Here is a 17,941-nt window from a genome sequence, read left to right on the forward strand (position 1 = left end):
AGTACCCTCGGGGAGACCTGAGCGTCCCCAAGCCTCCCCGGCGGTCTCATCTCGGCCCACTGTTGTCCCTCATTCCCCCATTTTCTCTTCCCAGCCCTGTCCCTGTGAGGGGCGTAGCCTTGGCCATCCCTGCGGGCTTGTGCTGGGGAAGCCGGTGTGAGGGGCCACGCCGGCCCTGCTCGCCCTGGGCTCCTGACGCGGTGGCTTCTGTCTTTCCTAAGCTGCCTCAGGGACTGCGCGGGAAAAGCCCTGAGCTGAGGTCCAGGGACGCAAGTCTGGGACTCGTCCTACCCCGGCCTACCTCAGCTGTTGTGACTTTGGGTCTCGGTTCCTCGGAAGTTTCGGTCTCTGAGCGAAGCGGGCCGCACGCTACGAAAGCTTGGTTGTGTCTGAACCCTCAGACTGTAAGTTTCAACTTAGAACTTGTGTCTTCAAGGTATTGAGTATTTCCCAAATTTGCACAATCGGACGAATCTAGGATGCTTATGAATAAAATGAACACTAGGTTTTTGTCCTGGAGGATTGATTCAGTGTCTAGGGGTGGTCCAGGAATCGTGCTTTGGCTAACCATGGCTCCGGGTGATTTGTAGGATCTGCGAAGTTTGGGAGAGAAGAGGCTGGTTTCCTTGTTTCTGGCATTTCTGAGTGACCTGGGTGGCTTGTGAAGGTCAGGGTGTTGTAGCTAAACAAAAATGTAAATACAGAGTAGCATCTCCTTAGGGTGCTACTGGGGAAGGCTTAATAGGAGGAAGAAGTAAATGGTTTTTGGATTGGGGATAACTGACCACAAGCGCGTGTAATTCTAAAAGTGTGTTTAAAGTTAGACCCATCTTTTTTTGTTTGTTTGTTTTTTTTTTTTGAGGTACCAGGGATCAAACTTAAGACATTGTGCTTGCGAGGCAGGCGCTGTGCCACTGAGCTGAATCCCTGGTGGCCCTAGACCCATCTTTTTATCTGTTAAAAGTTCTTGTGCACATTTTTTTCCTGGTCTCCCCCTGCTGGGCGTGGAGGAAGACCTCCTGAATCAAAAATTCCTCCAAATTTCAGATTTATTTATTTATTTGGTGCGGCACTGGGAATTGAGCCTAGGGCCTTTGCACTGAGCTACATCCTCAAACCTGACCCCCTTTACGTGAGAAGGGTTGCAGGATGTGCTCAGACCTGTGATCCTCCTTCCTCAGCAGGCTGGTCTCAAACTCTTAGGCTCTGATTTTCTTTGCTTCAGCAAAAGAGTAGCTGAGAGTGTAAGTATGCACCGCTGTGCCTGTCTAGGCTTCATTTTCTGAGTTCTGCCTACCCATCTTTGAGTAGGTTCTTTCCTGTGGAAACTAATGTTAGGCACTAGGAATGGAATCCAGGTCTTTGCACATGAACCAAGGCAGGACACACTACAATGAACTACACTCCAGCCCCAAATCTGTTATATAAATATATATGGGGGTTTTTTGTCTTGAGATGGGGTATTGCTATGTTGTTCAGGCTGGCCTTGAGCTCACTGTAGCCCAGGCTGCCCTGGAAATCCTGGTGATCCACCTGCCCAACCCAACACCTGCCAGCCTTTGAAAAATTTTTTCACTGTGTACATGTGAACTTCAATTTGTTAATTTTAATTAAAATTTCACTTTCTGATAACTAGCGGTATTTAGAGAATTTTTTTAATGTGCCTAATTTAAAAGTATTTGATCCTTGAACTAAAGCCCAAACTTCAGTCATATTTTAGCTTTGGCCACGTGTGTGGGGGGGCATGCCAGAAATTGAACTCAGGGCCTTGCACATGCTAGGCAAGCGTTCTACCACTGAGCTACACCCCCAGCCCTTGATCATCCCCTCCCTTCCAAGGAGGAAGCAAGATTTGAGATTTCTTGGATACCTTAAAAATAAACAAGTGCATATGTGTGGTATTCACAGACATCTGCTTTTACTGTCTGCCTACAACATTTTATAAGAGCGTTGGGTAAGTGTATGCAGGAGTCCGTTGGAGAAGTATCTGACAAACAAGGTCAGTGATGTGACAAGATCTACTCCACCTCTTTTTAGTTGTGAAACTTGGCCCCGAGTCACAGCTCCTAAGTATGTTGGCTTAGGTGCTGGGTATTATTTTCTTTTTTTTTTTAACAGATTCACAGTAAGAAAACAAAACTCTGATGATGAAAAGTATCACACTTTGGCTTTTAAAAATTTAAAAGGATATGGTCTCCAATTTTATTTAGAAAATACTGACCGATGGTAGGGGGTATGCCTATTTGGGGGTAGTTGATATTTAATAAATGTATATTATGAATTCCCTCTAGCTGCAAGATTAGCTGGGGGAGAAATGAAAGCAAGACATTTTATTCAGTCTTCTAATTGACAGACACAGTCCCAGGCGGGTGCTGTCTAAGGTGTCTTAAAGTCTAGCCATCACACTGCAGTTGTAAGGATGAAAAGGAAGCTTCGAGTAGCTCCCTAGGGAATCCTCCTATCAAGCATGGCTGAGGGGGAAAATAAGCTTTATAGTACTATTTGCAGCAAAGGCAAATAAACTGGCAATGGAGAAGTAGAAGCCCAGCATTCTCTCAGAACATTGTTTCACTGAACTCTACCATATCCTGCTGACTGCATTACACTTATCTTTTCATTGTTTCTTACAGCAGCCTTGCAAAATACGAGGCTACTATCCCTATTTGTTGGTGGGAAAATAGACTCAGAAAAGACAATAACTTATGGTCATGTACCTAATAAGACCCATTGGTAAATAGAATTTAAGGTCATTTATTTCTTAGAATTTACTGCCCAAGAGTCTACTCATCTTCTCTGGCTGGCTTATTTATTTCTTTGTTTTGGTGCCAGAAATCGAACTCAGGACCTTGCATTTGCGAGGCAGACAGCGGAACCACTGAGCTAAATCCCCAGTCCCTGGCTATTTTTAAAATGTGAGATTGATCCCAAGTTACTCATCTTAAAGATTTTACAAAGGTTCTTCAACATCATGTGACAGTTAAAAGCTTAAAAGTTTCATTTTTCAGTGTGTGCTCTTTTAGGGATTTAAAATCCAAAATTAAATGACTAACGAATCCTGCCTGCCTGCCTGCCTGTTTGCCTACCGGCATCCTTTTTTACTGGTGATTGTAGTCAGATCAGGGTTAATAAAGGGTGTTCACATGAAGACAGGTAAAATCCACAATATAGTGACAATAGAAAGACTTTTTGTAGAATAAGGATTCATGTGAATGGTGGGTCAGATTATGAAGGCCTTGAGTCCAGCAGGCTAAGGTGTGTGTGTATGTGTGTGTGTTTGCACGCGTGCATGTGCACACAATTGGGGATTGAAACCAAGGCCTTCAAGCACTGAGCTACATTCCTAGCCCTTTTTGAGACAAGGTCTTGCTAAGTTGCCCAGGCTGGGCTCAGACTTGTGATCCCCTGCCTCAGCCTCCCAGACTGCTGGCATTATAGACATGTACCACTAAGCCTGGCTCAGGCTAAGGAGTTTTGATTTTGCTCTAGAAATGGCTGGAGGTGTTGCTCAGTGGTAGAACACTTGCCTTGGGTGTACAAGTATAGGGAACAGGGAAAGGGTTACTAGAACCTCTGCAGTAAGTCAGTCCTAGTCTCCTTCGAGCCACGGCAGTACACGGCGAATTACAGGAAAGGTAGAAAAATGAGACTGAGAAGAAGCTGAGCTTTGGTTCTGATCAGTGCTGCTCTGGGTGGCAAAGACGAAAGCCCCCAGCTTACCGCACCTAGTACATCCGTGTAAACAAGATGTAACAATCCAAGAACAATGAGGAACTGTGTAGATGAAGATTTTGTTCCTCCCAGGATGTTTTCAGCTGGTGTAATCTTGTCCTGGAGAATCACAGCATCACCGGATCATTGAGGTATCAAGTTGTGACCCGGAGGCCAAAATGGAATTATGTCTCAGAATTCCATAGCTGGGCTGTAGGCAGGAGAACTAGGCTAACCAAATGATTTTACCCTAAAATTATGTAGCAATGCTCCCAACACACAAGGCTCTGGGCCCAGCACTGTCAAAAAAAAAGAAAGATGACTGCGGTTGATGGGCCTGGTTTGTAGACAGAGGAGACAGTCATTTGTTTTTTCCTGGTTTTTGTTTATGATTTTTGCTTTGTTTTGAGAAAGGGTCTTGCTTTGTACTAGTTCCCGGCTAACCATGACTCACTATGTAGCCCAGGCTGGCCTCAAACTCAGTGATCCTCCTCCCTTAGCTTCCCAGTGCTGGGATTACAGACATGTGCCACCATGCCCAGGCAGTCATTTAAAGGGAACATTTTTAAAGAAGGAAGAATGTAGGGTATGCAGCTTAAATTCAGGCCCAGAGTGTTTGTGGTGACATAATTGTCACTGTCAGCCACCTGTGCGGAAGTCCCAAGTGTTCAGGGTAAAATTAATCCATGCTTGACCCTTATTGTATCACTTTTCTTTTTGTTTCATGTATTTTACCTACTTTAAGTCAGAAATTTGGTGGCATTAATGTTTAAGAAAGGAGAAGCTAAACAACTTGCTATCTCTTGACCTAATTTCATTGTAAGCGCTTTACATACTCACCTGTGTATCAAGTAGAAGAAAAAGTTGATGGGGGGGGGTGGCCGGAGATTTTAAACATGGGCTTCATGATCAGATAGATTGGGATTCAGGGCCAGGGATTTAGCTCAGTGGTGCCACCCGCCTGCCTCGAAAGTGCAAGGACCTGAGTTCCGTCCCCGGTACCAAAACAAAACAAAACAGAAAAACCCAGATAGATTGGGATTCAAATCTTAGCCCTTACTTTATCCTTATAACTCTCCTGGTTGTGTGACTTGCACAATGTCAGTTGCCTCAGGTCCCTTGAACTTACTATGTAGCCCAGGCTGGCCTCCAATTCATGGCAATCCTCCTGTCTCAGCCTCTCAAGTGCTAGGATTACAGATATGTGCCACCACACCTGACTGGATTTGTCAGGTAAAAGGGCCGAAGACCAAGACCAGACCAGGCCACAACAAGCCTTTATTAGGGGACTAGATCTGCCGGACTGTCTCTGAACAAAGGAGAGACAAAAGCAATATGGCCGGGGCAGGGAGAGTCTTTTATAGAGACTGGGGTGGGGTTTGTAGGGGCTGAGGTGGGGTTGAGTGAGGTAGTGACTAGGGAATGGAGGAGCCAGTGATGTCACTAGATGGTAGGAGGTGAGCGAGTATTAGGTTACTTTCTAGGTGGGAACAGGGGCATACTGGGAAGAAGGGTTTATTCTCTGGTGGGAGCAACCATCTTGGCATGACCTCACACAGGGGAGGGGGCAAGGCACCATAGGAGGAGGGCAGCTACTATACATAATAGCTGCTGAGGTGGTGGGAGACCTATCAGGGTTTATATATTTTTTATGAAAGAGAAAATAGTATTCAGTTTGCAAAATGTAAATGTGCTATCTTTTTTAAAAAAACATGAAGGGGTGGTTGGGTTATGCCTGCCAATTTATTTCCTTCCTTGCTGAGTCATGCTTCTGCCTAATTAATGCCTTGTGTTTTATATTCTATTTAAGCTGAGTTACTTCAAAGAAGAAATAATCTTTCTGTTTCTAATGTCCTTCCTTCTCTCTAAACCCCACCTCCCCACCCCACTTTAATTTTTTTTGCTGTGCGGAGAGCAATCCCAGGGTTAGGCAAGGGCTGTACCGCTGAGCTTCACCCTTAGCTCACCTACTCCCTTTTCTTGACTGCTGTGTCAGTATTCTAGCCACGTGGCTTGTTGGGGAATGTTAGGATTATGAAGCCTTGAGGTAATAGGTTCATTTATTTAGACTCTAGCATCTGCGTTAAGATCTCTAATGCATTTGCCCGTGGGAGGTTGGAAGTAGGTTGTGATTCTAATCGTAGTTGGTGATACTCTCGGATTAAATTGCACTGCTTGGTCTTGATTCTCTTTTGGTCAGGAGCTTTTAGGCTCGTCAACACTGCAGGAATGGCAGAGTTCGGGGTCTCAGCAGGCCAGCTGGTGGCAGTGATCTGGGATAAGTCAGCCCCTGTGGAAGCCCTGAAAGATCTGGTGGATAAACTGCAAGGGTTAACTGGCAGTGAGGACCGAGTATCTGTGGAAAACATCAACCAGCTGCTGCAGTGTAAGTATCTACCCACTTGGTCTACACAGGGTTGGAAGGGCTTTGATGAGAGTGCCAGGGTCTGTATTCCTTGGTGTCTGAGTTTTTGTTCTGGGTGGCACAGGAAAACAGTGGCTGGTCGCTGTTATTTTTCAGTGGAAATGTGTTATTTTTCATATAGGAAACTTAAAATATAGTTGATTTCTGTATTCCACATTGATGTTTTGAAAGCTTGCTCTTCATCTTGCTTCCTTTTTCATGTCTTGCCCTGAGCATGTGAAAGGATGTGAAGTTAGTAAGGCTGAGGGAGCAGGGCAGAGCCCCATTGCCTCTTGCTAGTGCTTGTGTTTTGATAGAGTTAACTGAAACAGGTAGGAGCTCATAGCTTTTGGGAGGGCTTGGGAAATTGCTTCTGGGGCTTAGGTGATTGCTGATTAGGCATTCTTTCTTTTCAGCTGCCCACAAGGAATCCAGCTTCGACATTATTTTGTCGGGGGTAATCCCAGGAAGCACTACTCTGCATAGTCCTGAGGTTTTGGCAGAGATGGCCCGGATCCTTCGCCCTGGCGGGTGCCTTTTTCTGAAAGAACCAGTAGAGACAGCTGTAGGTAAGAGTTCGTAGGGTTGAGCTCGATGTTGTGGTGCACACCTGTAATCCCAGGACTGGAGAGGCTGAGACAGGAGGATTGCCACAAATTCGGGGCCAGTCTGGGCTACTTAGTGAGTTCAAGGCCAGCCTGGATTACATAGCAAAACTCTATCTTAAAAAACAAAACCAAAAAGGTAGCAAAGATATCATTTGGAGATCAGTATTCTTGTAGAAGAACCTACCCCTTAGGGATATGTTATTGTTAAAATCTGAGGCAACAGAGCTGAAGAAATTATGATCTTTGGTTGATGCATTAGATAATAAATTAGAAGGAAACTCCCACCTAAAAATGGCTGGGTCATTAGCAGATGAAAAGTTAAACTTTGGTATGGAAACAGTGTAACAGTAAAACAGAGCAAACTATTGTGCAGAGAGGAAAAAGCCAGTTTCAGAAGGTTCTGTGCTATGTGATTCTATTCATACTCTTAAAATTATAGCAAAGAATATCATGATAGTGGTTGCCAGGGGTTAAGTATGGGAAAGAGGAGGTGCCTATGGCTGCAACAGGGTAGTATTTCAATTTCCTTGTTTGCATACTTTGAGGGATGTTAGCATGGGGGAGCTCAGGTGAAGGATCTACGGGCTTCTGTGAACTTGTCTGTGTGTCTGTGCATGTGTATGAATCGATAGCTCCTGTGAATCTATGGTTATTTCAAAGTAAAGAGGTTTTTTGAGGCAGGGTCTCACTTTGTAGTTCAGGCTGGCCCTGAACTCACTATGTACCCCAGGCTCGCCTCGAACTTGCGGCGATCCTCCTGCCTCAGCCTCCCGAGTGCTGGGATTACAGGCCTGTGCCACCACACCTGGCTCAGAATAAAGAGTTTAAAAATAATGCTTGGAGGCCTGTGGATTTAGCTCAGTGGTTCTGGTGCCTGCCTCGCAAGCGCAAGGTCCCGAGTTCGATCCCCGGTACCAAAAAAATAATAATAATAATAATGCTTGGAGTGCTGGGGATTTAGCTCAGTGGCGCTGCTGCCTGCCTCGCAACTGCAAAGTCCCAAGTTTGATCCCCGGTCCAAAAAAATAATAATAATAAAGCTTGGAAGTCTAACAGTGATGAAGTAGTTATTGTTTGAAACTAATGACAATGTCTAAGAATTAATAATCTTTGGCTTAGTGGTGTAGCTATAAGAAAGTCATTCAAAACACTTTCAATCAAAATATGACACATTTCATCAAAATAATAGAAATGCAAGTAAACTATATATACCTTAGACAGAAAAGTTATTATTTGTGTATCTACTGACCTATAAAGGATAGAGCCTTAATTATTCTTCCTGCTTTGATCTATAAAGCTATTGATTGGGGTTTTCCTCTTGGCAGCTAACAATAGCAAAGTGAAGACGGCATCTAAATTGTGTTCAGCCCTGACTCTGTCTGGTCTTGTGGAAGTGAAAGAGGTAGGTATGTGTGTAGACAGCCCTCTTTGCTGGGTTAAACCTTGGTTAACAAACCCAGAGTTTGCTTGTCAGAGCAGTCATGGGCCGGCAGGGCAGTGTTGCCCAGAACGAGGAAACAAGCCCAGACTTGGTGCACACGAGGTATCTGTGAGGCCTTCAGGGGGCAGATCTCCTTTGGAGAGACTTGGCTGGGTGCCTGGGGGTGGCTTGTCCTGAATCCCAGTGGTGGCTCCAACAGGGCAGGAACAAGCAGCAGCTCAGCCCTTTCAGCCCCATCTCAGTAGACACAAATCCTAGGCCCACTGAATCACCATCATCTAGACCAGCCTCCCACTTCTGGTGGGAGACAGGGTAAGTTGGGAGGAAATCACATTTCTGACAATCCAGTGGAGATAATTGAATTAAACATAAGTGTGTATATGTTTCCATATTCTTCAGTGTTAAATTATCTTGAGTATGGGAAAAGTATGTACTATCCCAGGATAACTGTTACTGTCTTCTTACACGATCTAGTGCCTTAGATTCTTTGTATCTACTGTTCCTTTTCCTTTAAAGCTTTTTGTGTTTGGTTCTAAAATAAGGAATGCTTGTAAAAATTCAATTTATACTGAAGAATATAAAATATAAAGTAATCTAGTCTTCTTTTACACTTATTTTCCTAGAGGAAGCCAACATGCATTTTTGTTACCGGGGATCAAACTTGAGTCCTTGCACTTGCTCAGCAGGTGGCGAAACCACTGAGCTAAATCCCTGGCCCAAATAAACTTTTTTTGGGGGGGGGGGGGCGCGGTACCGGGGATCGAACTAGGGTCCTTGCACTTGTGCAGCAGGCGGCGAACCAACGTGCATTTTTGTATTTCTATTCAGACTATTTCCTCTGTATTTGCCATAATATGTATCCACATACTTTTAAAATTGTAAATAAATTCATATGTATACATTGTTCAGTTACTAGATTTTTTTCCCATCCTTAGATATCTTAGACACTTAGCAATTTCAGTATATTTTTCCTGCCCTCATTTTATTAATGATGTAACGGTTTTCCATGTTGCAGGAGGACTATTTGGTTTATTTAAAATTCAATAACTGGCCAGTTGTAGTGTTACCCCCTTATAATCCCAGCACTTGGGAGGCTGAGGCAGGAGGATCACCACAAGTTTGAGGCCAGCCTGGGCTACATAATGAGTTCAAGGCCAGCCTGACTATGACCCTGTCTCAATAAAATAAAAAAAAATTCAATAACTATTGGCCATGGAGTTGGTACCCTGATCCCTTTCCCCTGCTACCTTTATTATCTGTAACTTCTCAAGAAACTTTTCCTTTAGATTAAAGAGTTCTACAGTCTTCATTGTGAGCATGCTTCTGTTATACAGTGGGACCATGTCTGACTGATCTTTATAATCATAATCATTAAGCTCCCACAATGATCAGGTTTCTTGTACCTTGTATTTTATAAATACTTTCTTTCCAAAGGGTAAGATCAAAGCTAACATACTGATAAAATTAGGGCTCTGATATGAATTGTGACATTCTGTTATCTCCTATTATATTTAATCACAGAAATGTGTGTTTAATTCTGTGCGGGCGGACATTTGATATGAGTGTGATCCCTTTAATGTCTTGAATTCCAGCTGCAGAGGGACCCCTTGAGCCCTGAGGAGATGCAGTCTGCCCAAGAACACCTGAGTTACAACAGCGACAGTCTGCTGTCTGTTCAGGTCACAGGCAAAAAGCCCAACTTTGAAGTGGGTTCTTCTAGTCAGCTCAAACTTTGCATCACCAAGAAGGTATCTCCTTCAGGTAAGGCCAGCCTGCACATACTTCTGTTTGAATGGGGCTGGAAGGACATGTTGGAAATTGAGTCAGGAATCCAAGTATTTTTAGAGGATTAGTCCTTTAATGTCTGTCATTTCCAAGTTGTAGAATGCATAATGTGCTTTTATCCCAGGCGTATTAGGATCCAGCCTTGCAATAATGCATAGATATTATCTAGTGCAGCCCCTTCCCACCAGAAGTCTCCTTACTTTGGAGGCCAGAGTCATATGTTTAGATAATGACATTTTCCAGTCCCCAGAGGTACAGCAGTCACCCTCAGAACACCTCATGGTACTGGCAATGGTAGATTAGGTGCCCTCGTCCTGTTGCAGGGCTTTTTTCTCTTTTTTTGCAGTACTTGGATTAAACCTTGGCCCCTACGAATCCTAGGCAAGTGGTCTACCACTGTAGCTATGCCCCAAGTCCTTTTTATTTTATTTTGAGACAAAGTCACTAGGTTACCTAGGCTAACCTCAAACTTGAGAACATCCTCAAATAGCTGGGATTATAGATATGCACCACCACACTGAGCCCACAGGGTTTTTTCTCATACCAGTTAAGTCAGCTTTTCTTATTTTGTGGATCCTATGATGCTTATACAACTGTATTCCACCCAGAAAGCTCAGTGCATGCACATGTATACACACACTTTACCACTTCACCCTTCCTGTCACTGTTTTCAATGCCTGAATTACTGTCCCTGCTGGGAGGAGTGCAGAACTTCACAGCTATTTCCTGGCATATCCACACCGCACCTTTTTGACTAACCAGCCTAAGTCTTCAAGAAACTCTTTGGAATCTAACCTTTAGTTCACTGTTCCAGAATAGGTAGGAGCAGATTAGATGAGCAGCTGGCCTGGTGGAAATTCTGAAGTTCAGCTATGACAGTGATCACTGAGGTTGCTCATGACAGAAGCCTTCTGAGCCCCCCAGGTCTCTGCTGTCTCAGGCCCTTTGTATTCTCCTGACCTGGACAATCAGAAGGTGTGAAGTTTGTGTCTGCCACGCTTTATGTGACCTTGCCACCAGCAGCTCCAGTGCCTCATTCTCATATAACAGGTTTAGGGAAGGCTGAAAATTTGTCACTTAATGAAGTCTTTGACAGATTGCTCATGTAATCCTCAAAATACCTACAGTAGGTAGAGGGAGTACTGTTTAGCTCCATGTTGTAGGGGTAGAAGCTAAGATAACTAAGAGAAAGCAGCACGGAAGTGAAGACTTCTTCGTGTGTTAAAGCCCAGAGTCCTGTCTCAGTAAGAGGTGGAGCTGTGCCAAGCCTCTGAGCCCTCCAGCTGTTCTGCACAGGCTCTGTGGAAAGCACTTCTGTGATGTTGCTTGTAGTCTGTTTCGGGCTGGTTTTATGGAGCTCTTTTTCTTTTTTTGGTTGGACTCAGTGAAACCTGCTGTGGATCCTGCTGCCGCTAAGCTCTGGACCCTCTCAGCCAATGACATGGAGGATGATAGCATGGTGAGTTGGCACTGTGGTCATCGACTGCCACTTCCAGGCCCTGCCTTATGTGCGACAGCCATAGGTCAGAGTGACTCCCACGTGTGGATGTGTTTGAAGCCTAGCATTGCGTCTGTGCCTATTGCTGGTGCCTGTGGCTTAGAAGGACACTGCATCTTGGTAGCATTTTCAGTTTATTTGTTAACATCTTTTCCCCACAGATTTTCTGGTTCTCACTTTATGTGATATATAAGAAACCCTTGTGGATGTTTGTAAACCAGAAAAGAGTTTGTCCATTGGACTTTTTATTGGCCCCCTTATCTGGACAAGTCACTGAGTACTCACAGTGTTAAAAACAGTCCTTTCCGTCTTTGGTCAAAGTTGTGTATAATCAAGTCCTTCCTTCCACACCTCCACTACTGAGGTGAGAGAGTGGTGAGGAAAGTAGGTCATGTCCATATGTTTACAAAGAATTACACAAGCAAGTATTTGCCCTTTTCTCTGGAATTATGTAGAAAATATTTTACTCTGTTTTCCACATGACTCTTCATATATTCAAGTAAATACAGCCCTTCCCTCTCTTCTGCCTGCTCCCACCTGTCTTTCCCCTTCCTCCCTCTCTCCCTCTTCCCACCCTTCTTCCCCCTCCCTTCCCTGCCTCCATGTTGCGAGCCAGTCTAATAGGTGTTTCTCTTGTAAGTTAGCTCCCAGTTCTTTCATACTGTAGTGCATCTTGTCATGAGCATGTTGATCTGTAGGGTTGAGCGCGGTGATCAGTCCAAAGTAGGGCACAGATGATGCCTTCTTTGATAGTCTGCTTGCATCAGCTGTGATCACTAATTTAGCTTTCATTAGATCTCAACTGCATCGCTAATTGCTTTGAATACTCTCCAGGATCTCATTGACTCAGATGAGCTGCTGGATCCAGAAGATTTGAAAAAGCCTGATCCTGCTTCCCTGCGGGCTGCTTCCTGCGGAGAGGGGAAAAAGAGGAAGGCCTGCAAGAACTGGTGAGTGCTGCTGCCTGTGGCTCGAGTCTCAAGTCCTCGATGCTTGACTGTATTAGAGCATGTTTTATTGTGAGAGTGTCGTGTGGAGTCAATTAAACGTGCACTTTTGGTGGTTTTTTTGGTACTGGGAACGAACTCTGGACCTTGTGGGGGCACCGCTGAGCTAAATCCCCGGCCCTAAACATGTACATTTTAAAGAATGACAAGCACCCACATACTCTTCGCCCAGACTAAGGAACAGAAACATTGGGCCAGGAATTTAGCTCAGTGGTTCCGTTTGCCTGCCTCGCAAGCACAAGGTCCTGAGTTCGATCCCTGGTACCAAAGAAAAAAAAAGGAACAGAAACATTACTAGTACCTTACATACACATCACCTATGTGTGCTTCCTCAGCCGCATCTTGCTCCTCCCCTAAAAAGGTTACTGTTGTTCCAAGTCTGTGTTCATCATTCATGGGTTTTTGATAGTTGACCACCTACATGTGAATCTGCAAACAGTACTTTAGCATGAGTCCGAGTCCATACCCAATTCTGTAAATATTCCCACATTACATAAGGGCTGGGGCAGCAGGGGGGGTTGGGGAGGCTGGCCAGTATCTTTGGTTTGCTTTGGTCTCAGCCTCATTGAGAGTGGACAAGAGGCCCTCAGGGAAGTTAGTGGGAAGAGTCCTGGGTGAGTTGGAGGAAATGAAGGGCACAGTGCATGCACGTGGAGCAGCAGGCAGGGTTGTAGAGGTGCAGTGACCTGAAGGGCGGCCGGAATGTGGTCAGGGAGGGACTACTCTAGCCCTGTTGTAGCCCAGGATCTGCTGACAGGAGTAGGTCAGAGCAGGAACAAGTGTCGTCAGCAGGTCCAGCCTCAAGTGTGGCACAGAAAGTTGGACATTTTCAGCACACGGTTGAGGTGAGCTGAGGACAGAATCAGGCTGACTTGCCTGGCCTTGGGTGACATAATGGTATGGTGCCAACAGGGATCATGGTGATGCAGCCTTCAGTGTGTCTGTCTCATGTGACTGTCGCAGAGCTGATGTGCTGGCATCTGCCTTCACTGTTCCCTGCAGAGTCCCTCCCCTCTGCCTCTGTCTGTGTTAGCTTTTATTTCCTGTGTTTCATGGTGTTCTCTCGTGGTTTTCTCTATGGTGTTGGGGGAGCATATTCTCCGTGGTTTTTTAGAAAAGCTACCTGGAAAGTAAATGTTGGATTTTGGTTTGTTGTTTTTTCATTTTTTTAGATGTGCTTGTGCGAACTTGCGTGTGTGTGTGTGTGTGTGTGAAAATACCTGTGTTCTACTCATAAATGGTTGGTGACTAAGGTTTAAAAATCTTGGTTGGAAATAATTTTCTTATAATTTGGAGATTGTTCTGTTGTTTTCTTCTCATTATTCTGACATCTGAAGTCAGACAGGTATCTTTGATCCTTTCTATTAGAGCATCTTGATCTTTTCCATAAGACTTCTTTCTCTATTTCAGAAATTTGTAGAATCTTCTTTATCTCTGTTATCATTTTGTGATAGCATGACTTGAATGGAGATTTGTTTTCATATTTTGTACTAACCACTTAGTGCATCTTTTTCTGTAAAAAACCATGTCTGTGGTCTTGGGACATTTAAAAAAAATTCTGTTTAGCCAGGCATGGTGGCACAAACCTATAATCCCAGAATTTGGGAGTCTGAGGCAGGAGAATTGCCAGTAATTCAAGGCCAACCTGGGCTACACAGTGAGTTCAAGGCCACCCTGAACTACATAACAAGACCCTTTCTCAAAAAAAAAAAAAAAAAAGTTGTTTCGGAGTTTCATCTTCTCTTTGTTTTTTTCTGAGTAATCTGAGACTCAGATTTTGGACTCTTTGGTCCTGTAATTTCCTTTTCTCTCACATTTGCCACGTGCCCCTTTCAGGGAGATTTCTTCATTTATCCTCCAAAACGTCCAATGTTATTTTATTCATACTATTCTGTTTTTATTTCTAAGTTGACTTTTTTTGTCCTTGACTTTTTTTTTTTGATACTGGAGATCGAACTCAGGTCCTTGCACTTGCACAGCAGGTGGCAAAACCACTGAGCTAAATCCCCGGCCCTGTCCTTGACTTTTTTTTTTTTAAATAATGCATCCTGGTTTTATTTCATGAATGTGACATCTTTTCTTTTGAAGATCCTGATCTAAGTTTTTTCCTCCTTGCATAGTTTCTGGTTCTTTTGTTTTTGTTTTTGTTTGATTGGTTGTTTCGGGGGCCGGGAATTTAGCTCAGTGGTTCCGGTGCCTGCCTTGCAAGTGCAAGTTTCCGAGTTCAATCTCAGGTACCAAAAAAAACCATGATTGCTTGTTTGTTTGTTTTGGTACTGGGGATCAAACTCAGGATCTTGCGCTTGCAAGGCAGGCATGGTCACCTTTCTTGAGGTGCCTGGTAACCCCACGCTTCTCCATGATTAAGAGTGCAGGACAAGGCTGGCATGTTGTTTTCTGCCTAGCCCCAAGGTACCTGTGCTTTAGAGAAAAGAGAAGTCTTAGAGTACATTTTGGCTCTGTTGTGGATTTGGGGTTTCTGGGTAGTGGCAAATCTCCGTCAGTAGCAACTGGTTTCCCCCAGCACTTGTGGCCTTGCAGAAGAACTGGAGAAGGAGAAGTCAGAGGCCCAGAAGAGCTCGCAGCCCAAGTCAGCCTGCGGAAATGTAAGTATCTGGACCTTACAGCTTGTGGTCCCCTGTGGTGGAGGGCATCATCCCAAACTAAGAGACTTGCTTGCTTGCAAGCATAGTCCTTTCTTACTTTTAGTCCCTTTATTTCTGCCTCAGAGCGGGACTGGAAGTTATTTGGCCATTTGGCTGAGCTTGGCTATGATTTGAAATGGTTAGAATAGAGACACATGGCCTCCTAAGGAGCTTTTCTTGACTTTTTATGAAACTAGAGATCTTGAAAACTCCTAGTATTTGGGTCCTGCTGGACCTACGAATGCATCCAGACATTCCTCCCGGGCCCGGGTCTTGGGTGAGCTGGCCCCGGGTGTCCCTGTGTGACTTCCCTTTCTTTCTCCATAGTGCTACTTGGGCGATGCATTCCGCTGCGCCAGCTGCCCCTACCTAGGGATGCCAGCCTTCAAGCCCGGGGAGAAGGTGCTCCTGAGCAATAGCAACCTGCACGATGCCTAGGAGGGCCCCTGCTGCCACGTCTGCTCCTCCGAAGCTTCTCCTGACCCTCTCCTCCTGCCTCCTGTGGACTCATTCTCTCTGTTGGAAATCTCTGAAATCATTTTTGGGGAGTCGCTTGTTGACAGAGGGAGGCTGGCTGCAGTGCAGTGGTGTTAGTGCTGCTGTCTCCCAAAAGACCAAGGCATGGCAGAGGCTGGTTCCCCGAAGCAGCCCCTGCCTCCTCACTGAGTGTTAGGACCTCATGATAAAGCGCTGACCATGCTCTCTTGAGCCCAGGTATCCTTGAGTATTTATGCCCCGAAGCTCAGTGACGCTGCCATCTACTTGCCCTTCCAAGTAGGTGGGGCATTCAATACACACTCTTAGTGACTTAAGTCAACTGTCTCATGACCTCGGGTCACCAAAGGGGTCACTTGCTGGTTACTGTGATCCCATCCTGTGTCCCTCTGTCCTTTTCCACCCGTGTCTGTGTCTCTTGTCATTTCTGTTCACCGACAGGTGTTACACTTGCACACTAATAAGGGGTGTGTAGGTGCATGTGGTGTCCATGTATCATCCATGCTCTGCCTGGACTGGGAAACGCTCTTTTTGGAGGAATTTGGTGGCCTGAACAGTGGGGCCAGTGCTGTACATGCAATGAGCACCTCTTCCTCTGAGAGGAGTCCAGGTTGGGGAGAAGCAGGGAAGACTGACCCAACAGCACTCTGTGTTTTTGCTGTGCATCCACAGACCCAGAATGGATCTTGCCAAATACTTGGAGAGATCATGTGGGTTTAAGAGACCTGGATTTTTGTTTCACCAATAAATAAGTGTTAATTGGTATCTGTCTGCAAAGCTTGGTTTGATTCTCCTGACTTGTTTTTCCTTCTGGTCCCTGCTGTAGTTAGTGCTGTGTCTAAAGCTGGGCTCCCAAGCCAGCGGGAGGCAGGGTGCCGAGATGCCCTCCAGTGACCCATGCCCCTGTGTCACCCCTGAGCAAGACCTGTGAAGCCATGGGATCTCCCTCCTGGGATTAGAGGAGGTTCTGTGGCAAAAGCCAAGGGATTTTGCAAATGTAGTTAAAGTTCCTGCTGGTTTAAGTTGATTAGAAGGGAGATTATCCTGAGCAAGCCTGATGCAGTCAGGTGATCCTTGAAAAGAACTAGAGAACAGAGCTCCCTGATGGTATAGAAGTTGCCAAGTTGTGAGAGGTCCAAGCAAGGACGTATGCTCCCAACAGCCACTGAGACAGCGGGTCCCTCAGTCCAACCACAACGATCTCAGTCCCGCCAACAGCATGTGGCTTGGACGAGGACCTCAAGTCCACACAAGAAGGGTGGTGCCCCCACTATAGTTGTGGGAGGCCCCACAGAAACCAGTGTAATAAGCAGATGTCTGAAGCAGCTAAGTGGCTGGTGACTTGTTACACGGCAACAGAAACTAACAGCCGGGAAAGCTTAACGATGGTGTGTCTACCGAGCCATTAAGCCCTTGTCGGTAGTTTGGCTGCAGTTGCCACGATCCTGAGCCAGAGCTTTCCAGGACGAGCTCAGCATGTGCCCCAGTCCTTGGCTGCCCTGCCTGGTTCTGAGTCCCAGCCACTGCTAGCACAGGATGAAGCTTTGGGTGGCATGGTTGATGGGATTGTGTCACAGCTGCTGTGTCATCCTACAGGGACAGGGCTGGAGGATGGTAGAGGCCTTGCCAGTCAGCAGTGCACATCTGGGCCTTGGAGCCCAGGTCCGGCTTCACACAGTGAGGGGACATGGGAGGGGACAGCTGGTCCTTATGTTTGTGACTTTGCAAGGGGGCATTTCTAAGGGGAGAGGTTTATTTTGGGAGCTCACAACATTGGAGCCCAAAACAGCAGTCGGGTATCCCGAATGCAACCTCAATTTACAGTTAAGGAAACACAGAGCTGGAGGGTGACCTGTGGCCGTCGCCAGAGTACTTTGTAATACAGACTCCTGGGGCTGGGGACCAAGCTCAGTTGAAGAAGGACCTGGGTTGGATCCTCAGCACCACAAAAACCAAAACATATGGAAAGTACAAATGCCTGATGTCACCTGTGGACATTCTAGATCGGTAAGTCTGAGGGGACTGGGCATCTTAACTGGTTTAGAATCTGTCTTACGGTCTTTTGCTAGAACCTGGCAGTGTACATTTAGGATTCCCCCTTGCCTGCTTTCTGTTTGTATTCTAAAACGGCCTTGCCATGGACTCCAGGCGGGCCTTACACTCAGTCCTCCTGACTCAGCCTCCCAAGTGCTGGGGTCACAGATATGCATCAGGCGCCTGGTGCTGTCCCCACCTGAAGTCACTCAAGCTGCAAGTGCAGTGGGCAGCAGAAACAAACCACACCGTGGGGTTAGGTGGCAGCCAAAACTTTGGAGGTGTGAAAAGCAGGTGCTCCGGAGCAGAGCCCATG

At 45.6% G+C, this 17,941-nt stretch overlaps 1 protein-coding gene across 2 annotated transcripts in view; it reads left to right on the forward strand.

Moving 5' to 3' along the window:
- Ciapin1 (cytokine induced apoptosis inhibitor 1) overlaps positions 1–16,356 on the forward strand; it is a 16,520-nt gene extending 164 nt beyond the window's left edge. The window contains exons 2-10 of one of the 2 annotated variants that reach the window (XM_004843166.3): positions 222–404; positions 5,909–6,094; positions 6,529–6,681; positions 8,046–8,122; positions 9,754–9,922; positions 11,332–11,405; positions 12,279–12,394; positions 14,976–15,057; positions 15,424–16,356. In XM_004843166.3, the coding sequence (XP_004843223.1) occupies positions 5,938–6,094; positions 6,529–6,681; positions 8,046–8,122; positions 9,754–9,922; positions 11,332–11,405; positions 12,279–12,394; positions 14,976–15,057; positions 15,424–15,534 (939 nt within the window). In that variant the 5' untranslated portion in view covers positions 222–404; positions 5,909–5,937 and the 3' untranslated portion in view covers positions 15,535–16,356. The remainder of the gene's footprint in view (positions 1–221; positions 405–5,908; positions 6,095–6,528; positions 6,682–8,045; positions 8,123–9,753; positions 9,923–11,331; positions 11,406–12,278; positions 12,395–14,975; positions 15,058–15,423) is intronic. The other variant, XM_004843167.4, reaches the window with a different exon arrangement.
- Positions 16,357–17,941: the final 1,585 nt, after the last annotated feature.

Source organism: Heterocephalus glaber, unplaced genomic scaffold (assembly GCF_053883595.1).
Source record: "Heterocephalus glaber isolate CG9 unplaced genomic scaffold, H.glaber_assembly_v1.0 deba00000071, whole genome shotgun sequence".
Classification (NCBI taxonomy): Eukaryota; Metazoa; Chordata; class Mammalia; order Rodentia; family Bathyergidae; genus Heterocephalus; species Heterocephalus glaber.